We start from the raw sequence: 25,031 nt of genomic DNA, 5'->3' as shown, positions 1-25,031 counted from the left end.
CCTTAAGCCAAACTAGTTTTAAACAGTAGAGAATTTACATTTTCAGGTTGCTTGGAGAGATGTACGAACAGTAACCCATCATGATGTGGTGCAAACCACATCCTCCTATTCAATTGCCCAGAAACGTGTCGGTAGGATCTCTTGCCAGATAGCGCTCTTTAAAATTTTCAACCTTTGTTTGGTGCGAAAATATCACAGGGACTCTTTCTACCTGCAGTAGTTCACCATACAATAAGCAAGTGTGGAGTAAACTCCTTCCCTTATTCCCCTGCCTCAATTTATTTCTTTCTGTCACTACAGAACATCCAGACAAATGTTCTGGCATGGGAGGTCTCCTTGCTCAAATGCATCTCCTGGAGTTTCATTACTGTAGCAGGGAAGTTCAAACATTGTCACCAACATCTCAGGAGATCACAGATGAGTGAGTGATCGTCTCTGCATCACACAAGGTACATGTCAAAGACCCCAAGGTAAAATGAAGCAAGTCGATCTCAAACAAATAAGGATAGAAGCTTCCCCAGGCCCTGGTAAGGAAAAGGAAGATTGATGGCGAGCCAGTCTGCTGAGCGTGGCATGGAGCACAACCAGAATGAGTGAAATCCACAACCCAGCACCCAGGGAGAGCACCCTCCCAGGAGGTGTCTCAGTGTTCAGCTGAGCTGGTGTCCCAGCAGCAGCTGCAGAAGGACAGTGTGGGACATGCTGGCTCTCAGGTCCTCAGAGCTGGGGTCACTGCAGTCAGGGAAAGGCCAGCCCAAACACACAGCCAAGGAAGATGACAGGCCTGTGTCCCTTTAGTCCTTCCACTGAAATACAAACACTGCTTGCTAGACAGCCTGCTGTCATTAAGGTATGGTCACTCCTGAGCCTTTTGAGGGCCTTTTTCATACAAGGAAGTCCCCTGCTGACCAATTAGTCCAGCTTGCCCTTTGCTTGGCATCAGCTGTGGAAACAATGCAGACCATGAATGTGCTCCAGATGACTCTGGCCTTTGTTGCCAGGAATGGAATGAGGGATATCACTGCCCTCAGCAATGCATTTTCTGATCTGTCTATACATATAAAGTATGGCTTAGTAACCCAAAATATAAATACTAAATAATCCTTTATTAATGCAGCAAAAGACTGACATATGCTACCATTTCCTCCCTGGCCTTTAGAGCTTTAGAGGTGTATTTCTATTTCCTTCTTTCACACATCCCCCACACTGTGGTCATTTCCTTGCTCTAACCCCATCACCATGATCTCCTCCTGCTTCAGTACAACCCACTTCTTCACAGGTAGCCCACTGCTCAGAGAAGCTTCACAGACCACAGGGCAGCCAGATTCTGATACGTAACCTCTACGTGCAGAATTGGATCTCCTCCTGCTTCAGTACAACCCACTTCTTCACAGGTAGCCCACTGCTCAGACAGGCTTCACAGACCACAGGGCAGCCAGAAACGTAACCTCTACGTGCAGAATTACTGCCCACAAATTCATGGGTTTTTCCATTTGCACATTTCCAAGTGTGTCAAAAGAGCAAAGTCAAGCACCCAGACTTTTCTTCAAGTACAGAAATACAGATATTACCTTGTCCCAAAAAGGCTAATGAGTGCTCCCCAAGCAAATGGGGATTAAAAAAAGAAAAAGGCACCAAACCAGACATTCATATGAATGACAGCACTGTCAGCCAGCAGTTTGTCCTGCCAGGTGGCTGTTTTGTCTTGATGTAGGGAAGCTCCTTCCTTCCAGGCTGCTTCTGCCTGAAGTTCATCAAATCCAGATATAACAGCCAGCACCATTTGTGGACAATCTTGATAGTTATGGGAAATGATTGTGATGTGCCGTTTCCTTGCTGATCTACTCATTTTCTTTTCAAGGTTGTTAAAAAGCCCAAACTGTAGCCCTATAGGCACAAACTCAAGTAGGACAAGAGGAATTCTTTAAGCACCTTATTTTCTATTTTAATAACCAAAAAAATCTACCAAAACCCAGAAAAATAAAGAGCCATTCATTCTACACTTCCATTTCACAGGTGGGTGTGCTTTCTTTTGGTGTGTCTTTTTCAACATCAGAGATTAACAGTTGCAAAGATGTTTGTAAAAGTGAGACCAAGGTTTGAGTTGGCAGCAGAGGTTGGATCTCTAACCCAGTAAGGTGCAGATGTTACTGGTGTCCTCACTTCCCATGTTCACAACAAATTGATATTTAAACAATCCAGCCTCAAGTCAGGAGCCTCAGAGCGGCTTTGGGGTTTTTTTTTCCCCTCTCTTGTATTTAACACAATCCCCTTGCTTTACTGTCTGAACTCTTCATTGTCTTTTATAGTAATTAAAAGAATGCATGTCCAGGATAAACAAGAAAGTTTCCTTTTTTGTGTGTCCTCAGTTAGAGATAAAAAAAATCATACCAGAGAGACAGAAGGAGAAACTATTGCCCAAGATCACAAAAGAAACAGCTACAAAGAATTAAACTCAATTCTCCTCACCTACTATGATTTGATTCTCTCTTAGGCTCATTATGTCATTTTCAAAAGTCTGTAAAATGTTAAAGTCAGGAAACAAGCAAAGGACTTCCTTTGGCATAAAAGTGCAGGGTCTAGAGTAGAGATTTGATTAAAGAATATAGAAATTTATTATTTTTGGCTAATCTCTTTATTGTTAACCTTTACTGTTTGAAGTCATAGCTGGGGATTCAGAAAATAGTACAACTGTGATGTGCTTAATTTGCCATTAACAGCTGTGGTGTCAGATCCACTGGGTTTTCAATCCTTTTAAAATCCAGGAACACAGAGTAACCAAACACCAAAACTGGGACTCAAACAAGTGGGATTTTAAGGTAAATCAGATTTAAGGTATCAGAGACTCTGTGAGTGATCAGTGAAAACAAGCAAGGCCATAGCTTGTGTTTTCAGAGATAATGGAAAATGCAAAATTATTTCACATGAGGAAATTTTGCATGAAGCCAGTAGGAAAAATGTTAAACAGGTTTCTGTGGAAGGCCACAATCAAGTTTTCACTCTGTCCATTCAACATCACACTAAGATGGCTCCTCAGGCTGCCACATAGCACCCTGAGGAAGGGTGTGATCCTCCAAACATCAAGCAGATGTCAAGCTCTTAATGGGTCCAGTTTTCTGATCCAGATACAACCACTAGGATTTGAGGAGGGACACATCCTCCTAAGGCAGGTGGTGACTTTTGGTGTGTCTCTTTATCCCCCTACACATGCAAAGAACGGACACAAAAAATGTATGGTAGTCATACTGAATGTGTACCTTGCATCAGCACAGATTCATTTTCATCTCTGCCCAAACAGCTGCTGAACCCTCTGATGTGAGGCCATCACACATCAAATTAGTGATAAGACTGATAATTAAAATTTCCTAGCACTTTGCAGTGAAAGACTTCATTTGTACCACTTCTCAAGGCTTTTCACTGCTCAGACTGACCCCCTTCTGCCTCAAACAGGTGCCTCATATCACAGGAGTGTCTGGGCTAACACAAAACCCTGGCCCAGCCCATCTTGCCAGGTACCAAAAGCAAACTTGGATCAAAATTCTCCTCTCATTACAGAAAAAACTCCAAATGTTTCTCTACAGCAGTCCTTACTCCCACACACCCTTTTCCTACTTACAGAGCACTGGTTGTCCATATCTCCAAACACCAATCTCCCAACATACAGGGGTGCAATGAGAGCTTTAGGGCTCAGAGTTGCTCTCACCACAGCTTTTCTTGCCCAAAACCTAGCAAGCCCCCTGCTTAGCAATTAAAGGTATTTATTAAGACCAGCTGTGCAATTGCACAGGTATTAGCAATCCCCTGAGCTTCTTGATCTTTGGGACAGGCCTTTTTGCAGGGCAATCATCTTTCCCCATCCTTTCAGGGTTTCCCCATGTTCTTAATGTCCATTTCAATTGAATTTTCTGTTATTTCCAGAGCTGGCTGTTCTGATGTTTCCTTTTGTTTAGAAGAGCAGTCCCCAACATCTCTACATCTTTAACATAAAGAAGTTTCCAGCTTCATTTAAAATGAAATCTTCAACTTTTTTGGTCCGTTCTTCACCATTTAGTTCCCCTAGTTATGCATGATTTTCTCTTTTGAAACTAGGATCACATACCCATGTTCCAGATCACATCAATTAAATCAACCTCACTTGTTCACTCAAGGGTTTTCTACAACCATCTCCTCTAAGTTGTTAATGTTTAGTCTCAGAAACAAAATTTTAAGTCGTATCAGTCCCTGCTTCAATGACTGTGGAGTTAAATAGATCTTCTGTTGTCAGTCCCATGGCGTATGATTGCTAATGGTTTTCAGTCTGGATGACTAAGAAAATTTCCTGTGACACAAATCTCTGGAGTATCTTACTCTCTAAAAGCATTCAGTAATTCTGTATTTGCATCCAAATTCAACTCCCCAGTCTGTCCCAGGAGGGCTTCCTTTGACATCTTTTCCTGGAATAATTCTGATGGAAACGAATCTATGTTATCCACATTACCGCTTTTTTTCTTAAAATCTTTAAAGTGTGTTTCTATTTCTCCAATACCTTTAAAATCATTATTCTGTCATTTCTATACAGCCCATTTCCAACATGATTGCTCCTGTCATGTAATACTCACTGATACTCTTCCACCTTAATGTAATTATGTAGTTGATGACAATATTCAGTTTCCTGCTCCAACAACACCTGCAATAAACACTTGCTTGGTGTGAACACCATATCTGTTCTCTCCTGACCATACTTTCTAGTCATATAAAAATAAATACTTTGATATTGCCCACTTAACTACAGTTGGCAGCAGTTTTACTCCATTTTCCCCTTCTCCTTGTATTATAAAAATAGCTGTAAGGACTGCACTACTTTTCCAAACAATTTTATTCATTTATTTATTTAGATTTCTTTTCACAAGCATTGTTTAGTGTGATCCCAGGAAGCTCTGTCTTCAGCAATATCCACCCTCACATGGGGGATGCCTCTTTGGATGGCTTTTGCTTCTAACCATACTCCTTGCACTGACTGCAGTGGTCTGGAGGAACTTTTCTGTCCTTCTTTTCAAAGTATTTTACCCAATTTCACCTAAACATAGTCCTTGTTGAATATCACTTTCACACAATTTTTTTTAATTCTCTTTGGGCATTGATGGTTCTTTTTAACAGGGAAAAATCCACTGTTGATCCTTCCTATGACCTTCAGAATCTTTTTCAGCCTCAACACCCTCTCCTAGTCCTTCCTTAGGGATGTGGTTCATGAGTCTCCCATTCACCACTGAAAACACGACCAATTTTTCCTTAGCCAGGGTTGTTTACACTCCTGGATGTACCCTTTGGGGGCAGGTGGGAATCTTTAAGGTCCTTTCCCTGCTGTTCTTCTTCCTGACTCTTGCCTCTCTTTTGGAGTGAGGTGCTTTCCTCCTCTTCTTTGCCACTACTGTTTCTTTTGCTACTTGTTAGTTGTTTTCTTCAGCCTCACCACAGCAATGCCTCCTCCTCTCAGCATTTAACTACCAAGAAGTGGGTTTCAACCACCAGCAAAAATATTTTTTTCACAGAACATAATTAAATTTGTGGAACTCATTGCTGGATCTTATAGATTAAAAACATAAAAAAGGTTAAAAGACATTGAAATAATTATGAAGGGCGGGCTTATCAGTGGCTGTTAAGAGATGATTCAAATGCAACCTCCACCTCACAAAAGTCCTCAATCCTTGACTGTAAGAAGCTGAGCGAGGTTTTCAAAGGGTCAGATATCTGTGGTTTCCCATGGTCTTTTCTCTTCTGGCCATTCTGGACCATCCTGTAAAATATTACACAAAGTTAAAACAGTTTCAAGCTATCTCCAGAATGTTCCTCTGAGCTGCTGAAAAAAGAAATGTGTTTCACAATGTCTGGGGTGGTTTCACAGCCAGCTCCTCATTCAAATCATAGAATCATGGAATGGTTTTGGTCCCCAAAGTTCATATGGGACTGCCCTTGATATTACATCTAGTAGATGTATTCCAAGAATTTGGCTTTTCACGTGTTTTTTTGTCACACACACACGCCCTCCTTTTTTATATATATATGCTAATTCTCCATTGGCACTTAAGCACAATGACCTTTCAAATGCAAGCTGTTGTGCAATAGCAGTAGAAATTTTATGCCAGTTTTTTTATATGTGTATCTATATATATGTAACTACTGAATAAGGGAAACAGGACTAATGCATTTGGAAATCATTGTGCAGATTGATCTTAAATCATTCTTTGTGGTATTTCAGCATTTGTGAAGAAAACATGAGGCTTAGCCAGCAATAATGCCTGCATGAAGCCATGTCTGCTATGTTTTCTTGCCAAGCAACCCAGTTTTAGCAGGTCAAGAATCAGTCCCCAATGCTTTTTGCTAGACTGAAAATCACAGGAGCACACTCAATAATTGGCCTCATCTTTTCAATGCACACCCTTTGTGTGACCAAAAAAGATCTTTCAATACATGAGCACTGCAAATTAGTATTTTTCAGTGCCTTCTTGGAGCTGATGCTGAAGTTATTTCTTGCATACAAAACAGATTAAAAAGAAAAACCACACTGCAGGAAGGGCTTTTCAACAAAAGCTAAGTTTATCTCATCAGCTGCGTAGCTCAGCAGGAGTCATTTGACAGAGCACAGCACGAGCTGGGGGATTTTATTTTGGGCTAGCTCTGCTCTGATCCTGTGAGCTGAACACCCGTGAGCAGCTGGAGAGCGTGAGGTGAAGCCCTGGGGTGCTGCAGAAAAGATGCAGCGTTTGCTGTGTGCTGCAAGGGTGCTGGACAATGCCAACCCCGCGCAGCGAGCACGGGACCACCGGGAGCTTCTTTTCAAAGGCACATTCCTGACCCAGGCTAACACTGTGGGAATGCCTCTGCCAACAGATGACTGCAGACAACAACAGCTACAGGAGGGTCCCAAGGACAGAACGTGGACACCAGCTCTGGTGTGATCCAGCCTCTCCATACCAGAGCTCAAATCTCTTTTTTGCTCATTTGACAGCCAAACACATTTAAAATGTGTTTTTCTAAGAATGTGCTGTAGAGGGATGATGACAGCTGCAAGCTGAGAGCTAAAGAATGTTTTGTGTTTAGCCAAACATTTCCTTTGTGCCTTAACATCTTCTATGTGTTTCTTATTCTCTCCTCTATAGCCTACCCCAAGCTGTCTCCTACACCAAAATTAGGTCCAATTAAGGCATTAATATCATCAGTTCAAAACTGCTGAAGCTATTATATGTGGGCAGTACTGACCAACAGGATTTCCTTTTTTTTTTCTGCCTCACACCAGACTGATACCAAGACAAGAGAAAGGCTTAAAATACTCACAGGAGAGGAAAAAAAAAATTCCATTAGTCGGAGATGCACTTTACAGTCACTGTCAGGATGGCATTTCCATTTGTGTATCAGAAATTCAGATTCTTTCTAAAAGAGGGAAATGATATGCAAACAATATTCTAATAGAAGACAAAGACTGGGATTTTGAGTGCACAGAAGAAAGATTTATTTCAGGTTATGGTTTCCACAGCAACTTTTCATTTTATCCCTCATGTGTCTATCTGTCTTATAAGGTCTTTCACAATATTTATATATAATGAAATGTTCTGTTGATGGGAAATTATTAAGAAATTAATTTCTCAGGGAAAAAACCCCTAACTTTTCCTGTGTGTATTCACATCTTCACACACACAGAGCAATGTACCTATGAATCAAGATGTTTGCATATAGGTGTACATTTTTATTTTTGCTATCTATAGCAGCATGAAATTGGCAGCCACTGTTGATTACACAAGAATGACAATGATGAAGGATGTGATACTAAGTGTGGCTGGTAGATATTCAGACCTGGAGGCAGGCAGAGCTCCTGAAGGTATCAGAGCTTTGCAGGCACTAACTTGCCTGATTAAGGAGGCAGCCCTTACAATACACTGACTGGTGGTGTTGGATTCCAATCGTCCTGATTTGCATATTTCAAGAGAGCTGCACAAAAAGATGAGCAGCCAGACCAGAGCTTTTCAGTAGTTGGCTTGCTTGTCTGTCTATTCCACACAACACTCCTCTCACACGAGATGGAGTGAGTTACAAGACATTCGTGTACTAAGCACGTTGTTCTGCAGCATGTGGCCACATGTTTTGTACAGAAGAAGGGGTTGTTGTCTTCAGAGATCATAAATCTAGCATAGAAACTATTTCAGGGGGCTGTCTGTGGTTTCTTTTTCAGATGTATACATGGAAATCTAAAATATAAGCACAGCTAGATAGGAGCATTATGATATGACAATATAAACACTGTTGGACTGTGGCAGAAGTGAGACAAAAATCAATCCCAAAAGCACTTAGCCTTGTTTGCTCAGCAGTACTTATTGACAGCTGAGAGAATAGAATGAGTGGAAATGAAATTTTCAGAGCTCAGTACACAGTGATGAGATTAAAGTCAGAAGACCTAGAGAGGGACCATGGGCATAAAAATGCCTTAATAATGTAGAATGTGATGTTTACAGCATCCTCTTTCCTATTATAGCTCTGCTGGTGACTAAGCCTTGCCTGGTGCATTGACCTTGGCTGGCTGCCACCTGACAGTGCCCAGCCAGACACTCTCTCACTCCCCCTCCTCAGCACAACAAGGGGAGAAAATATGATGGAAAAGTTCATGGGTCAAGATAAGAACAGGGAGATCACTGGTTAGTGTCATGGGCAAAGCAGACTTGACTCAGGGAAGTTAATTTCTTTTATTAGTAATTAACAACAGAGTAGGATAATGAGAAATAAAAAACAAAATTGAAACCACCTTTGCTCTCACTCCCTCTTCTTCACAGATTTACCTCATATTCCCCAGCCCCAGCAGTGCAATGGGGTTTGGGGGTCAGCTCATAGCTCTACACCTCCACCACTCCTTCACACACTTCCTCTGTTCCAGAAGTTCCTTACCATGGGATAGAGTTCTTCACAGCTGCTCCAGTGTGGGTCCTTTCCATGGGATGCAGTCCTTCAGAAACAGACTGCTCCAGTGTGATTTCTGCCAGAAAACCCATTCCTGCACGGATCCCTCTCCAGGGTCCCAGCTCCTGCCAGAAGTGTACTCCAGGATGGGATCTCCATGAGCTGCAGGTGGAAATCTGCTTCTCCCATGGGCTGCAGGGGCACAGCTGTCTCACCATGGGCTGCAGGGGAATACCAGCTTTTGTACCAGGAGCACCTCCTGTCCTCCTTCTCCACAGACCTTGGTGTCTGCAGGGCTGTTCCACTCACATTTTTATCACTGCTCTTCCTCATGGGTGCTGCAAAGTGTATTAAATATTCAGAAAAGTTTCTTCACTGAGAAGCTGGTCAGGCATTGTAACAGGTGCCCAAGGAAGTGGTGAAATCATCATCCCTGGATGTGTTCAAAAACATGTAAATGGGTCACAGAGGAGCACAGTTTAGTTGTGGCCACAGTGGTGCTGGGTTAATGGTTGGACTTGATGATCTCAGAAGTTATTTCCAACCTTAACAATTATATGATTCTGTTAGACACATGTCAGCCAAGAACAAATAAAATGCTACATGTTATGCATTTGGATTTGGTAAGTGAGCTTAGATTCACAGAATTATAAGAACAGAAGATGTTTATCATCAAGAGTGATTAATTTCCTATTATGCATTGGGGGGAAAAAATTAAGGAGACCTGGAGTAAGTATGTCTCTGTGGAGAAGTTAGTGAAAAGCACTAAAGAATTCCAAAACAAGTCACTATTTGAAACCCCTTGTTACACACATAAAAAAGGCAACAAAAGAATAAAGAATAAAATTGTACTTTATACCAAAAAGAGAAAGAAATAAAACTAGATAATAAAATACTTAGCAAACACAAAAATCAATAAACTGAGAAAACTAGTGCATTAAAACATTGGGGGGGAAAAAGAGAAAAGTAGGTACTTAATTAAAGAAGCATCATTAAGAGCACAAGTACTAACTATGGCAGGACAGAGAAGGGATAGAAAATGTAGAAAAAGTCCCACTTGGTTAAATTCCTGAGCTCTTCACTGCCTCCAGCACATGACAGGTGTATACAGACTGTGGACACAAAATCAAGGAGCTGACAAGTTATCATTAACAGCAAAGACTTCACAAAGGCAGAAAGAGCAGGTCACAAAGACATCACAGGTGTTACAGTTACTAGAGAACCAAGGAAAGCATTATTTTCTCATCACAGAGGAAAAGTTGTGACAAATTTGTGCCAGGAAGGTTAGACAAAACTTATAGCTGCAACTTCAAACTTAGGAAAATCGACCTCCTCACTGAACTGGCAAACCATTTGGACATCTGCTCCATTCCCAAAGTCTGTAGGAAAATTGTTTACCTTCTTCATTTCAATCCTGGTGTTGAAATTTGTGATTTTAAACAAATTTTCTTCATAATCTGAAGTCACATTCCAATTTATGAGGCTCTAAACATAATGCTTTGTCGCTATTTTTTTTCATATTCAGTGAAGAGAAAGAGGCATCACAACACCTGCTATTTCCAGAAGACAAATTGTTCATAGATTAATCAGAAAGCAGGCATCATCATTATTACAAAGAGTGTCCTATGAACAATGTGAGTGAAAATCCACACAATAAACAGGAGCATTTTCATCTATAATCACATCTGGTGCTAAAAAGCTCAAGTGACATTCGGTCAACTCTGCATTTGTCTAAATAGTCAATCTGAAACAGCAGTGTCATGCTCCCAGGCTTTTTAATTTTTTTTTTTCTTGTGACAATGTGCAAATAGTTCACTCCAATTCCCATCACTTTTTAGTAGCGCTCTCTCACAATGATTATTCAACAAACAGTCAGCATTTTCCAATATATTTTGGCAGTCTAAAATACCTGCCTTGATTAAATTTTCTTTCAGTGCAAATAAAAAGAGTATAGGGTCACCAAGAATGTACTCATGATTAATCAGGGGAAAAAAATCATTATAAATATTTAAAAAATTTGAGGTGCTTATTTTTGAGACCAAATTGTTATAAGACACCAAACACATTTTGAGTTTTTCTTTGGGTTACACCAAGCTGCCTATGCCATATAAAAGCAGCATGACAGAAAATACTGAAGTGATTTGTTTCTCATTCTCAAATACTCAACAGATCAGCTCAACAGCCCAAGAAGCATGGCACACATGGCTCTGGTCACAGCAGGCAGAGAGGAAGCCACCAAAGCCCACGCCAGGAGCTCCACATATGACAAAACCCTGCCCTTCACCAGTCATATCCAACAGTGAAAGTACCTATAAAAGCTTTATTGATGTTCCAGCCTTTCTTGCAACCACCCCCATAGCCACATTATTCTCTTTGGCCTGATAACTTTTATTAATCATACACAACAAGCCTAACAAGCATAAGGGCCAAATTTTATTCCAGGATAGCCCATGTCATTGCCAGAGCACCTTGTTTCAGCACTAAGTCTGCTCAGAATTTCTACATTAACAGAAGTGCTGACACATTGCAGGTGACAGGGCCAATTCCACCAAATACAAATTAAAAATGAAAATAAAGATATGAGTTTGAAAACCATAGTTGTCAGCCAGGACAAATTATCACAGATAGCTTCAGAGAGCTTTCTCCCCACACACCATCATCTCCCCGTCTAGGTTCTATGTTTCTGTCTCCATTAGATCTCACCCTTCAACATCTCACTTGAGGCAAAGGAATTAAGAAAAGGTCTTACATTACACCCTAATGATCACAGCACACATGCACTCTGATTCCCAGAAGCAGGCTGCTCCACAACCTAACTCTCTTAATTTTAACAGCCCTGTCATCCTTGGGTGTGGCTGCAATAATCCAGCTTCTGAAAAAGGCACAGATTGCTGTAGCTGTCCATAAAAACAATCCATGCTCACTCACCACACTGAGAAACACCAGCCCAGGAACTCAGGTTTAGACCTGACTGGGCAGTTCCTTAAGCAACAAGAGGTCTTCCCTCTATTTCAAGAAGCTTCAAGTCACAAATGACGCCTTGGCAGCACCTTGGACTGAGGCACTGCTGTGGATTTCGCTAGAGCTGCTAAACACTTCTCCTATCTAGCATCATTTCAAACCTATTTGCACTACTTCCAAGCTGTCACTTATTTCTCCCAGAGGTTTCACACATGAAAAGAGCCTCTCCCTTCCTAGAGAAGGCATGATGGTGCTGCACCAACCCATCACTGACATTCAACACCACAGGAAAGGATTCACTTGTTCACCAAGCCTGGTCTCTGTAGCCCCTTTTCCTTGAGGCAGAGAGTCATTCTTCATGTCTTTCTGACTAAAATGAAAGGCTGGAGTGACGTCAGCAGACATCCGTGTCTATTTAGAAGTGATAAAGTGCAGTTCAAAGGCACTGGGAGATGCTCATGCCTAAGAACGCCTATGGAACAGAGATGACCCTGCAGGAACAAGCAGGAAAAGGCTCTTCAAAACACACATTTCAGTTTACTTACTGCTGCATTAGTGTTTGGAAGCTCTGACAGACCTGACCAATGAAAACTGAAATTAACAACCAGGCTGTGGAGGTTTTTTATCCTGGGGACATGAAGATGAAAAGAAATAAATGGTGGTGTTAGGGTTGTCTTTTCTTCCTTTGTTTTAAACAAGCACACCACTTGCCCTTTATACAACTTAACACTTCTGTTCTCAGTAAAGCCATGATGTGATCTCAGCTTCTCAGAAACTGGTCAAAAAACATTTACCCAAATAATCACAAAAATCCTTCAGGCAAATATTTGCATATTTACGTTAAAGAGTGTCCAAAATTGCCCATTGCTGTTTCTTATTTCCATATCGAGTATATCAAATTGGCTTTATTTTCCAGCAATCATCAATGCAAACAGAAAAATTAAGTGAAAAAGAAATCTATTAAAAATGCAAATGTGTCAAATAGAAGATCATCATCTGTCATTGCAACCAGAAAACAAAACAAAACAACCAAAAAAACCCTAAAACTCTCTTATTTCTGCATTTCTGTTAGATGTATTGCTTTCACCTTCTGTGTTTTGAGGTCTCCCATGTCACTTTCTAGTTTCCAACACAGAACTTTAAAGAGAATCCACTTGTCAAAATGGAAAGAAAAGTGCTACGTTTTCACCAGCAGTCTTTTACTCTGGCGCAGAAATATGTCTATTATTGTTTTGAGGAAAATCAGTCCATGAACCAGAGTTTACTTTCTAACAAAGTTGAGTTATTTCCCTAATTCAATCTTTAAAATTTCCAACTTTCTCTAGAGCTGTACTGATATTTAGAGAAAGAGAAAAAAACTTACTAACACAGTCCTTTCTACCCCACCATCTTCAGGTCAGGAAAGACAAAGAATTTTGGGGTTAAGGTCTGAGGCTTAAGAGTTCAAGTACAAGTTTGAGTAGCTGAGTATCATTAGTAGCTGAGCTAACTACTTGTGCCTACACTCTTATAAGCATACATAAATAGATCTTGGGCTGTAATTCATATAGATTCTCTCTGGAATGTCAGGAGGCTTGACTGCTGCTCTTGTTGCACGTGAAGGTGGGAAATTCCAGGCTCTAGTCTGCAACAAGAAGAAAAACACGTACCATTGTACTACATTGTAGAATTCTGTGGGGCTGTCATTCCTATAGATTCCAAACTAAAAGCAAAGAGCAGAAGAGACCTGGTGGGTAACATTACTGTTGCAAAAGAAATGTGATTTCTCTGAGCAAAAGGGTACAGCACAGAGGTTGAAACATGAACTGGCAGACAAATGCAAGAACAGCCTTCACAAGCCTCAACAGGACAGCCTCTGAAATGTTTTTGTTAATATTGTTTTTTTCTTAATATTGTCATTTCAAAAACAAATTTTGAAATGTTGGTATCTACAGCAAAATAGATGAAAATGAACAATGCTAGCTTCTCTGAAAGCAAAACAGACAGACCACAAACAATCCAATTTAGGCACCTAAAATTACTGGAAGCCTGTGATCTCTGAAACTCCCCCTCTCATCAATGAAATTGTCCTGAATGCCACACAAGAGCATATCAGGAAATGAATCATTCTAACTTGAGAGCACTCTGACTGGTTTGCAACAAACAAGGCACACGACCATTAATTAAATCATGAACAGAAAACAAAATAGGAAATAATTCGTCTTTCCATGTGCATTAAGTGAGGCAGAAGCCCTGAGGAAAAGCAGTACATTTTCATTTTGTTAAATATATATCACAATACATTGGAATTAGAGAGTGAGTAAAAGTTGTGGTGGCAGATTTATCCCTGGTGTTTCCTGGCTTACAAGTATATGAAGTGCCACATAAAAATAAAAGTTTCATAGCTGTGTTTGTCTCCAATACAGCAAAACAAAGTGGACCTTTTTCCCCTCATTGTAAAAGGCATATCTAGTTCCATCCAATCTTTAATCAGACAGACTTCTGCCATTAAGAATACACATTCTTAAATAAAATATCTGAGTAAAGACTACTCTGTGAAGCAGAAATATGAAAATATTACATTTTTGGAGAGTTAAAATTCAGCATTGTGAATGTGACTCATTAACAAGAAATGCACCACACCACTCTCTATCCAGTGCTTAAACAATTGCTCAGATACTCTGATTATACATGAAGATAGGGCCACCCAAACAACACACATTCTCACAGATGATGTGTTCCTCATTCCCCTGTCCAAGTGCTCACAGGGGGGTATATGGGAAGTTAGTCAGAGCAGACACATTGAAAATAAATTGCAAGTTTTAGTGAAGAATACACCAAAACCTGCAAAGCACACACGCACAAAGCCACTTACTGAGTGTTCTGCTGGGCCCTGTGCCCTTTTACGTAACCAGCAAGCTGAAAGGAGGATGTCAGGAAGTTAGAGTGGTTTGAATATGCAGGGTACACAGCTGTTATAGCTGGGGTTCTCCTCTAGCTGCCCCCAGATCTTGAAAGATTTTCTTCAAAATACAGTTACCCTCATATGTTCTTATTTTTTTACATCCTGCTCTTTAATACGTTCTTGTTTTATTTTTCCCTTCATGGAAACTTCTGGTCATGCTGGGTGTCCTGGTTTCTACTGGGGTAGAGTTGATTTTCTTCTTAGTAGCCGTGTTTTGCATTTAGTATGAGAAATTAAACAAATCAGCTATCTAATATGCCCAATGCACAATTATCTGAAAGATATCAAAGTATGTAGTTTGGCTTATTCTTACACTTGCTCAAGGGAAAATTTATCACTGCTCATGGAAAGAGATCATTAGTTTATGAACTATCATTCTTTAGTATAGAATTTTGTGCCAGTAAATGCAGAACAAACAAAATAATTCTAAAAACTCAAAGCTGCCCTATTCTCAGAAAGAACCCTTTTCATCCTGAATGAATCCCTGACAAGTCTGTAATGCATTAGCACCACAATACTTGTGGCTCTTTCAAAACTCCAGACTTATTTTAAATTGCTACCCCTTATTTCATTTCGACTTCTCCAAAAGGACTGTGCATATATGAACATTTTCCTCAACCCTTGCCTCCCACCTCAGTCTCAGCAATAAAGTGCATGTCCTTGTACCTGCACATAGTCAGCAATGGGATTGTAATATATTTCAGATTCAAAGGACTCACCTCTGCACCCGAAAATCAAGCATAAAGTCACACCAGTGACAGCAAGGACACCTGCAACTGCTCCTGCCAGGATGTAGAGAAGCCTATGGGAGCTGTCTGAGCAATGAGAAAAGAGAGCAAGTTACAGTGCAAGATGTCAGTATCCATGAATTTGTGACATAACTGCCTACCTTATCTGGAAGAAAAAGCTAATCCTCTGCTTCCAAACAAAGCAGAGAGAAACAGATGAGATGTCTGGATGCCCATCAGCAATAAGAAGCTGCCTCACTCTCCCAGTCATTTGTGTGCACAAACACATTTTCATTTTCAACTCATCTGCCTTTACATTCTCATTTTCTTCAAGTACTCCTATCCCTGAACAACTGAGCAGCCATCCCTGCAAAATGCTCTTATTAATGAGTGGTTTATGCTGATTTCTGTTCTTCATGCCTCTACTAGTAGAGATACTTTGGTGGTATGAGCGCTCCTTAAGCTGTTCTTACAAATCCTACTGTGATAGACTTCCAACAGGTCCAGCACAGCCAGAGAAGCTGAATTTTAGCCTTTACTACCTTTGGAACACTTGCAAGTCACAGACAGGCATGCTCCAAGGAAATTTTCTCCAGACCATCACTACTGTGGAAAAGCTGGACAAAATGTTGTGGGGAAGGTGCTTTTAGATTCTTTCTTGTTTCTCGCTATCCTCCTCTGATTTGAGTGGCAAGAAATTACTTTCTCTCAAGTGTCTTTTGTCTGTGACAGTAATTGGTGAATGATCTCTCCCTGTCTTCACCTTGACCCACGAGCTGGCCATTGCATTTTTCTCCCTGTCTTGTTGAAGAGGAGGGAGCAATAGAGCTGCTTGGAGAGCACCTGGCAGCCAGCCAAGGTGAACCCACTGGAAGCAGAATAAGGAATTCTTGTAAAACAGGACAGGAATTGAAAGAAAAATACACTGAAAGCTTCTCCATACAGTGTCACAAAGCATTTGTTTTCAAAATCATTACTTTATCTCTCAACATGCACTAAGACTTCACCTTATAACCAAGCTAACCTAGTTCCAGAGCCCTGGCATTTAGTGGGAAGAGCTGCACAGAACAGCAGAGAGGAGCCCAAGACATGATGAAAGCAACCACAAAATAACATTATTTACATCTCAGGTCCATGACCACAGTCTGGTTCATGGCTGCGTGGGTGACCAGGCAGGTGACAGAGGGAAATGAGCTGTTGGTCCAGCCAAAGTAGCTCACTCTGGTCACTGTTCCATTGGGGTGATGGAATTCTTCCTCGGAGCTGTGATTGCTTGCAGGGATCCAGGAGATGTCAGCAGCTGGCTTTCCTGCAGATGCCCGGCACACAGCCACCCTGCTCTTGTCATGGGTCAGAGTCACCGTAGGAGGGACTGCAGAAGAAATTTTAAAAGGCCACAACCATTATTTCTATTCATATTTGATATTTCTATTTCATTTTTTTAGTATAAAATCACCAACTAAGAAACTGACAAACAGGTGGGTTTTTTTAGACTGTATGACCAATTCGTGAGATTTTAAAATAATTTGAAATATTAGCACATCTTAAAGGGAAAACAATACATCAAAAAGTCCAAGGTGGACACCTCAAAAACTAGCTGGCTGCATCTAAAGTACTGCTTCCTCCTGTTTGCCAAAAGGTGATGACAGATTAGCAGGAGATGGGATGACAGAGAGGGGTGGATTCAATAAAGGTTTACAACTTGACTGATGAAAAGGCAGATTGCTGAAGCTTCAGGTACAATATTTAGGAGTTTGGATATGTAGAATCAAAAATCAGGTAGCAGGGAAATAAAAGAGGAATTGGGCAAAACTGTTCTGCTTGAAGTCCAACAACTCGTATTCTGCATTTGGCAAAAAAGGGAAAGGCTTACACAACACCTAAACCTTTATCAGAAAGGCACAATTATGCAGGGAAGAACAAAAAATACTCCAAAACCCAAATCCAAAACAAACTAATGAAAAAAAATAGCAATTACAGAGTTGCAAAATTAGTTTCTTTTTTGTTATATTGAGATGGCTTAACTAATATAGCCAGAACAAAAAATCTTCCCATTTTTTATGGAAACCTAGATATAATTTACCTGACTATATGAAAAAGGTGATTTGATGTATTCATTATGCTTCCTAATACTCTTTTGTTCCTGCCTATGTTGCAAATAGACTGAGTTAATTTTTAATGATGCAGTCTTACCTATCACAGTCAGAGAAGAGAAAAAATCAAAATTCCCTTCCCTGTTGGCAAATTCACAGGTGTAAATTCCCTCATCCCCGAGGTTCACAGGGTAAATACGAAGTGCAGGGTTACTGACAGGTGAATATTTCCACGTGATCCTCTCACTGCAGTTCAGCCTGCTTGTCTTATCGTGATCCCTTCTATAGGACAAGCAGCAGCAACTTCTGCAATTCCTCTTCCATGTCACCAGCAGCAAAGGCACCTTGGACATGTTGGGGCAATCCAGCACAGCTTCGTGGCCAGCCTGTACCCTCACCATGTTGTGAGCTGCATAAGATGGAAAAAAAGACATTAAAAAGGTGCTACAGCCCAGCAGCAAAGGCACCTTGGACATGTTGGGGCAATCCAGCACAGCTTCGTGGCCAGCGTGTACACTCACCATGTTGTGAGCTGCATAAGATGAAAAAAGACATTAAAAAGGTGCTACAGCTATTGTAAAAGCACAGGAAACTCTTGGCTTCATCACTCTTAAAAATACAGCTTCCTGACTGTACTGGCAGCCTTGGGGGACATATTAGTATTCAACTTTCAGATCCACCTTCCTGAAGTTTGAAAGTGCAGTGGAGATGGTGCCTTTTTGCTGTGGGCAGTGATGCTGACAAGCTGCAAGTCCCCCACCTTTACTTTAGGCAACAAATTTCTGTCTCTTTAATATAGGCTTTGAAAAATTGATGGGGAGGGCAAAATTCACTCTCTTAAGGGAAAGGAAGCTACTTTTAAAAATTCATAGTTTTCCTGAAGTAGGTGCCTTGCTTCAAGTGCCAGTAAAACCCGGGATAGCTGTGGAACACACATGTGTGGCACAGTAAAACCAACATCACCTGGAGCAGAAGTTTAGTAAGAGACATATGTGGATCCCTTTTATTCCAGAAATCACAGCTCTCCTGCCACTGTCCCAGCTGAACAGGTCTGTCTTTGGATGACCAGTTTTGGATTCCTGTCAGATTTATCTGCCGCTGCAAGGCACTCAATTATTTTGCCAGCTGAGATGACATGACTCTTTCCATTCCCACAAAACAATAGGCAAAATTTGCTCTGGTGTACTATGAAGTTTCAATCTCCTGGCAAGTTGGAAATACAGAGTACCAAATAGTGCTACATGCAGTTTTGGATCTTTCTCACTTACCTTCAACCAGATTGATTGGCAAGAAAAGGAACACAGCCTTTTATTCCAGAAATCACAGCTCTCCTGCCACTGTCCCAGATGAACAGGTCTGTCTTTGGATGACCAGTTTTGGATTCCTGTCAGATTTATCTGCCGCTGCAAGGCACTCAATTATTTTGCCAGCTGAGATGACATGACTCTTTCCATTCCCACAAAACAATAGGCAAAATTTGCTCTGGTGTACTATGAAGTTTCAATCTCCTGGCAAGTTGGAAATACAGAGTACCAAATAGTGCTACATGCAGTTTTGGATCTTTCTCACTTACCTTCAACCAGATTGATTGGCAAGAAAAGGAGCACAGCCAGAACTGCCCATTTCTGAGCCATCTTTAACAGCAGGAATCAGCACTGCAGAAGGCAAAGAAAATGGCAAGTAGTCACAAATGGTTGCGCTCATCCCTCCAAAGAGAACATGTAGTAAAACCCCTGTTTCCTTTGAAAGCAGGAGTTCTAAACAAGACCCCATGTCAAGTGCCACTCTCACAGTGAATAAAGTAAAGCAAAAATAAAGACCAAAAAACCAAACCAAAAAAAAAGCCAAACAAACTACTGTTTACAAACAATTTTTAAAAATCCTGGATGTTTGACCCCACTCAGAATCTAGACTTCATCAACTATTTTGCAAAGAAATTATTCCTAGCCTTTGCATGCTTTTAATTTCTTGAAGAGTACCTGCCCTTTTGGAGCAGAACAAAAAGAGCAGCCCTCCTGTTGCAAGGGATCAAAACCACATGAATTTGTTTCCTGCCTTCATAGACAGGGTGAACTAAAGAGGCATCTAACAAGTCCTGGATCCTACAACTATCTAAACCTTTTAACAGACCATGTCTTATAAATGCTGCCAACTCTATCTCTTTAATAATTTACTTTCTGAATCAGGCACCCACAGCTAGAGATGATTGGAAAACCGTGCTCCCATCCCATGGGAAATACTGACACGATGATGTTTTCATTCCCAAGTCAAAGATTTTATTTTAAATGTGAAACAAACCACAAGAGGACGCCTGGTGTGGAGGAGAAGCCACAATACTGCCACACAATACTGCCACGTGTGGCACAGGAAGAACAAACGCTGCCACAGGCATGAGCCAAATGCAAGAGATGGTGTTCTCCTTAACACAGCGTGATACAAGTGCATGTTCAAGTCACTGAATCACAGAATGGTTTGGGTTGGAAGGGACATTAAAAATCTCCCAGTTCCACCCCCCTGCCATGGGCACTCTCACCAGACCAGGTTGCTCAGAGCCCCATCCAACCTGTCCCTGAACACTTCCAGGGATGGGGCATCCACAACTTTTCTGTTCCAGCGCCTCACTGCCCACAACAAAATTGTTTTCCTCAAATAATTGCTTTGCTCACAACTCTAACAAAGAATTGTGATGCATCTGGATGAAACCTTCCATTACCACCTGGTAAAAATGCCAATACAACCACATTGATCAATATTCTGCTACTAATGTGTAACAAGCAATGTGATTCTTACATTAAAAACATCTCAAATTTCACTTGCATTCACATTAAATCTTTTGCCTTAAAAGAAATATTTTGTTTTATTTTATTCAGCGCTGTCAAAAGGTTTGGGATTTTTTTTTCTTCGCAATTTGGATAGAGGTAAAAATGCCAATACAACCACATTGATCGATATTCTGCTACTAATGTTTAACAAGCAATGTAATTCTTACATTAAAAATATCTCAAATTTCTCTTGAATTCACATAAAATCCTTTGCCTTAAAGGAAATATTTTGTTTTGTTTTATTTTATTCAGCGCTGTCAAAAGGTTTGGGATTTTTTTTCTTTGCAATTTGAATAGGTTATGCATGCAAAAGTTGCTTTCAATCAAAACAGTTTGAATCTTTAAAAACTGATTTTTTTTTTACCAAAGAAAATTAAAATATACATTTTTGACCAAACTTATGCACTGAACTTGACCCAATTTGCAAAGAATTTCTCAGTCTCTTTCAAAAGGAAAGTAAAAGAACAAATTCAGCGCTGTCAAAAGGTTTGGGATTTTTTTTCTTTGCAATTTGAATAGGTTATGCATGCAAAAGTTGCTTTCAATCAAAACAGTTTGAATCTTTAAAAACTGATTTTTTTTTTACCAAAGAAAATTAAAATATACATTTTTGACCAAACTTATGTACTGAACTTGACCCAATTTGCAAAGAATTTCTCAGTCTCTTTCAAAAGGAAAGTAAAAGAACAACAAACCTTCCATAATTTCTATCAGCAAATTCAGTATTCACCAATTTTGATGGGTCCATAAATATTCATAACAGAATATTGTCATATTGGAACTGGTCCCAGAGAAGTATCTTTTTTTTTTAATGCATTCAAATTTCATATATGCGGTTTATTTGCTCAAAAGAACAGGCATTAATGATTAAAAATGGGACCTTACAGAAAGAAGAGAGTATATGACTGTTTAAATATTCATGTGTGAAATGCAGAATTTAATCTGCAATTTTTAAAATTCACAGCCCTTGAACAGTTGTGCCTCTGAGCGAGAAGGAACTCTCAAAATCCATAAAGGAACAACCAAGCAGGGATGAATCAAACCCATTTAAAAGTAGCAAACGAATACTCCGTGGCTCGCCCTGTGTTATTGCCTTTGATGGAATTAAAATGCCTCAACAGCTGCATTAAAATAAATTAAATTTTTTACTCAGCCTTGGTAGCGGTTGTTGGCACAAGACCGCGCGATACGTGTGCCACTCTTCCCTCTCGGATTCATCCCAAGGAGAGCTGAGGCTGGGGGAGATCCACTCACTTTGCAGGCTCAAGAGGAGCCTTCCTCACCCCAGAGCCTGGCAGGGGAGCAGTTCCAGTGTGCTCTGGTCTTCTGATTCTCCTTTTGGGGTGAGCAGGGAGACTTCAGCACCAGCAGCCGCTCCCACGGGGATCCCAGTCCTGAGGGCTGATTCCGAGACAGCTCCTGCACACCAGAGAACTGCAGGGATATACCTGGAGCTCCCCTCCCTCTCTGTCCTCACCAAGGGCCCAGATACAACTGCGAAGTGGGAACTATCCCAGTTCAGGAGATTCCATCCCTGCGTTCGGCTGTATGGTTAATTAGGTTTTTTTTGCTGTTGCTTCTGAGACCCTAACATGCAGCTGATTTTTCTTACAGACAGATAAAGTCTCCTCCCTCTTCCCCCCATGAAAGAGATGAGTCAAAAGAACCCTGTGGTGGTACACTGCCCCGAAGAGGATGTGGCGGAGTTAAATTGAGAGAAACAAACTGCTTTGCGACATGATGAACAAGTCACAACCTCAGCTGTCTGTTGTTACACATCACACACCAGCCACAAGCCTTAAGCGATGCAAAGCACCAACCTAAAATCAGGCAATGTCCCACACACCAGCCACAAGCCTTGAGCTACGCAAAGCACCAGCCTAAAATCAGGCAATGTCAAACATGATTTATATATTTGCTAACACAACCTGAAAAAGGAAAAGGTCAGGTATCCATCAGTGCATCAGTTGTCACCACAACTTTTTAAAGGATTACCAGTATGTCACAGAGCCATTCCCATATTTAAACTCAGCAAAATAGGGTTCTGTTTTGAAGTGAAAGCACATTGTAAAGGTTACAAAAGACCTTGCCTTAGAAGGGTCTCTGTTCTCTGTAAGTTGTGTGTCTTTGGGCAAGGAAGGGCTGGAAGGGATGGCAAGAAGAGAAAGCAGTGGCACACATCTGGATCAACTCTCTTATAAGGCTAAGGTAACTGCTCTGCAAATCAAGGCTACGTTGTTTAAAATCCAAACCCACAATTTTGGCAGTCAGAGCAGCAGCAGCATCTTCTATGCAGTATTTGATGTTTCTACCTCATCACCAAGACCACACAGCACCCAACTCAAAAGCCTGCAGCTTTTCTGCGGTGAGAGATGCTGGTTATGCTGTGTTTTCAACATCCACAGGTCAGGCTCTTCTGATCCTGTTTCTCCCTACCAATGGTCTTCTGTGGGACTTCCTCAAATCCCTCCACTGAAAATGAAGCAACAAAATATAGCAAGACTTTGGATGCCCTGTGTGGAAGACAAAACATATCAAAAGAGCCAGCAGGTAGATACTTCCAAAGCTGAAACTGAAAAGCTCTGGAGGGAGAGGAGAGGCTGTGTTTCCACAGGTCAGGCTCTTCTGATCCTGTTTCTCCCTACCAATGGTCTTCTGTGGGACTTCCTCAAATCCCTCCACTGAAAATGAAGCAACAAAATATAGCAAGACTTTGGATGCCCTGTGTGGAAGACAAAACATATCAAAAGAGCCAGCAGGTAGATACTTCCAAAGCTGAAACTGGAAAGCTCTGGAGGGAGAGGAGAGCTTTCTCTGTTCTTAGCCATCTTCCTTAGCCATCTATTGCTGGCCCCTGACAATGCTGCTGGGTAGTGCACCTCTGCCTTGACTTCAGAGCCTCCTGGTTTTTCTATTCTCTTAAAGATATCCTGACCCTGAAAACTGACCTCTGAATTCCTGTACTAGCACGTCTCTTAAAGATATCCTGACCCTGAAAACTTGCAGCCCAACAAAAACTGACCTCTGAATTCCTGTATTAGCACAGCAGAAGACTGTTAGCTCTGTCAGGGACTGAGGATCAGAACCTCCATGGTGCATTTTCTTCCCAGACTCCCTGTTTGTCTCACAGTTGCTGGCATCAGTTGAAGATAGAGATTATTTGAAATTTAGTCCATCCAGTCTGTGAGCTAGTTTCATTCAGTTCCAAACTACAAAGCTTTCTCTGCAAAATGGAGAAATAGAGGGTGGATGGCTTTCTGAAAGAGAGAATTAGCCTGATAGAATGAACTCTCAAAACAATCACAAGCAAGTTATACAAAACAACTGTAAAATTACAGTGTTTAGGTAAATATACCTAAAGGTAAATAGTTTTGAAATTTCCTCCACAGCAAGACAGAGATTTGTGCCATCTATTGATTTCATCAAGATAGCAGTATTTAGAGTAATACCAACATTACAAAGTATGGATTTTTCCCCAGGGGAAAAAAGTTTGTCATACATAGTAGCTGTAATTCCAGAAAGCAGTTGGGCATCTCCCCTTTTCTCATATATATTTACCTCTTTATCACTAGTTCATCTGGAAAACAGCTTAGTCCCATGAAGTTATTGCACAAGCCAAGGCATATTCCTCACACCTATAGCTGCCTTGCAGCCAGTCCCTCAGGGAGTAATCCAGTGTTGGGAAGGGGCAGAAAGAGCAAAGAAAGAATGAAAACACCACTCCTGGTAGCTCATTCTCTTCCTTTCAGAAAGAGAAGACATTTGCTTTACATTTTCCATTTTATGCAGAAAAAAACCCCAGTTCTTGTACCTAACACCTTGACTTTCCCAGGTATAAACCATCTGTGGCTCTCACCAGTGTCAGCCAACAGATGGGGGAAAGCCCTGCTGATAATGAAGCCTGTAAAACCTGACACTTCCATGTTAAAATATCCAGAGGCAATTATATCACAATTTGCAGAGATCAAGGACATGTATCTCTTTTTTAACTGTAGCTGATTGCACTGGGCCAGCAGGGCCATGCTCAGCAACTTCTACTCCTGGCCCCAGAGAATCCCCTTATCACTTGTAGGTCACTAACCTCAGGAGCTTCTCGCTCAATCCCAGCACTGCAGCAGACAAATCTACCTACCACACATATGTTCATGGTCTTACCTGCTTTAACTCCTGCCCCTTGTGGACCTACTGCTTTTTGCTGCTGATTTTCCAGACAAAAAAAACCTGGGAATTAGCAATCCACAAGTGTAATTACTGCTTTCAGGGCTGTGGATAGCCAGAGGAGAAGTCTTCTGTACAAGTATACAGAGATGAACAGAGAGAAGATGGATTACAGCTTGGTGTTTAACTCCTTTAGTAATCATCAGGATGTATCTCAGATTCCCCAATGAAGGTTTCCTCCCCATCTTTCAGTCAGAGAATCTGGCCTCCCACTCCACAGCCAAACATGATGGAATTGCACCACACATCCCAAACTGCACATAAAGAAGCTACAAACCTCAAGAAATTCCTGCTTTAAAAAGAACAGAAATAGCAGAAGACCTGGTGTGCAACAGAAATAAAA

General features: G+C 41.0%; 1 protein-coding gene and 1 long non-coding RNA gene across 2 annotated transcripts; both read right to left on the bottom strand.

The window, feature by feature from the left end:
* Window positions 1–4,907: 4,907 nt before the first annotated feature.
* Window positions 4,908–12,095, bottom strand: LOC120504053. Its single transcript, XR_005627910.1, has 3 exons — window positions 8,911–12,095; window positions 7,312–7,407; window positions 4,908–5,773 (listed from the first exon to the last, which is right to left on the bottom strand). It is a non-coding gene; the product is annotated as an uncharacterized LOC120504053 (long non-coding RNA).
* A 60-nt stretch (window positions 12,096–12,155) lies between these two features.
* On the bottom strand, window positions 12,156–21,969 carry LOC120504057 (cell surface glycoprotein CD200 receptor 1-B-like). The gene is made up of 7 exons (XM_039713219.1): window positions 21,725–21,969; window positions 19,222–19,303; window positions 17,749–18,057; window positions 16,679–16,927; window positions 15,547–15,642; window positions 14,738–14,781; window positions 12,156–13,507 (listed from the first exon to the last, which is right to left on the bottom strand). The coding sequence occupies exons 2-7, from the start codon at window positions 19,280–19,282 to the stop codon at window positions 13,391–13,393; spliced, it is 876 nt and encodes a 291-aa protein (XP_039569153.1). The 5' UTR covers window positions 19,283–19,303; window positions 21,725–21,969; the 3' UTR covers window positions 12,156–13,390.
* Window positions 21,970–25,031: the final 3,062 nt, after the last annotated feature.

Source organism: Passer montanus, unplaced genomic scaffold, assembly GCF_014805655.1.
Source record: "Passer montanus isolate IOZ18808 unplaced genomic scaffold, ASM1480565v1 scaffold28, whole genome shotgun sequence".
NCBI classification, from domain to species: domain Eukaryota; kingdom Metazoa; phylum Chordata; class Aves; order Passeriformes; family Passeridae; genus Passer; species Passer montanus.
The sequence above is the reverse complement of the archived record's forward strand: the minus strand, read 5'-3'. Positions and strand labels throughout refer to the sequence as shown.

Bases quoted from the DNA above. Each gene is read 5' to 3' on its own strand.
- LOC120504057 (XM_039713219.1), bottom strand. From the start codon at position 19,282: ATGGCTCAGAAATGGGCAGTTCTGGCTGTGCTCCTTTTCTTGCCAATC. The intron at 16,928-17,748 runs GTAAGACTGCAT...TTTCTTCTGCAG, and splicing joins CTCTTCTCTGACTGTGATAG to TCCCTCCTACGGTGACTCTG. The intron at 14,782-15,546 runs GTGAGTCCTTTG...TCCTCCTTTCAG, and splicing joins CTTGATTTTCGGGTGCAGAG to CTTGCTGGTTACGTAAAAGG.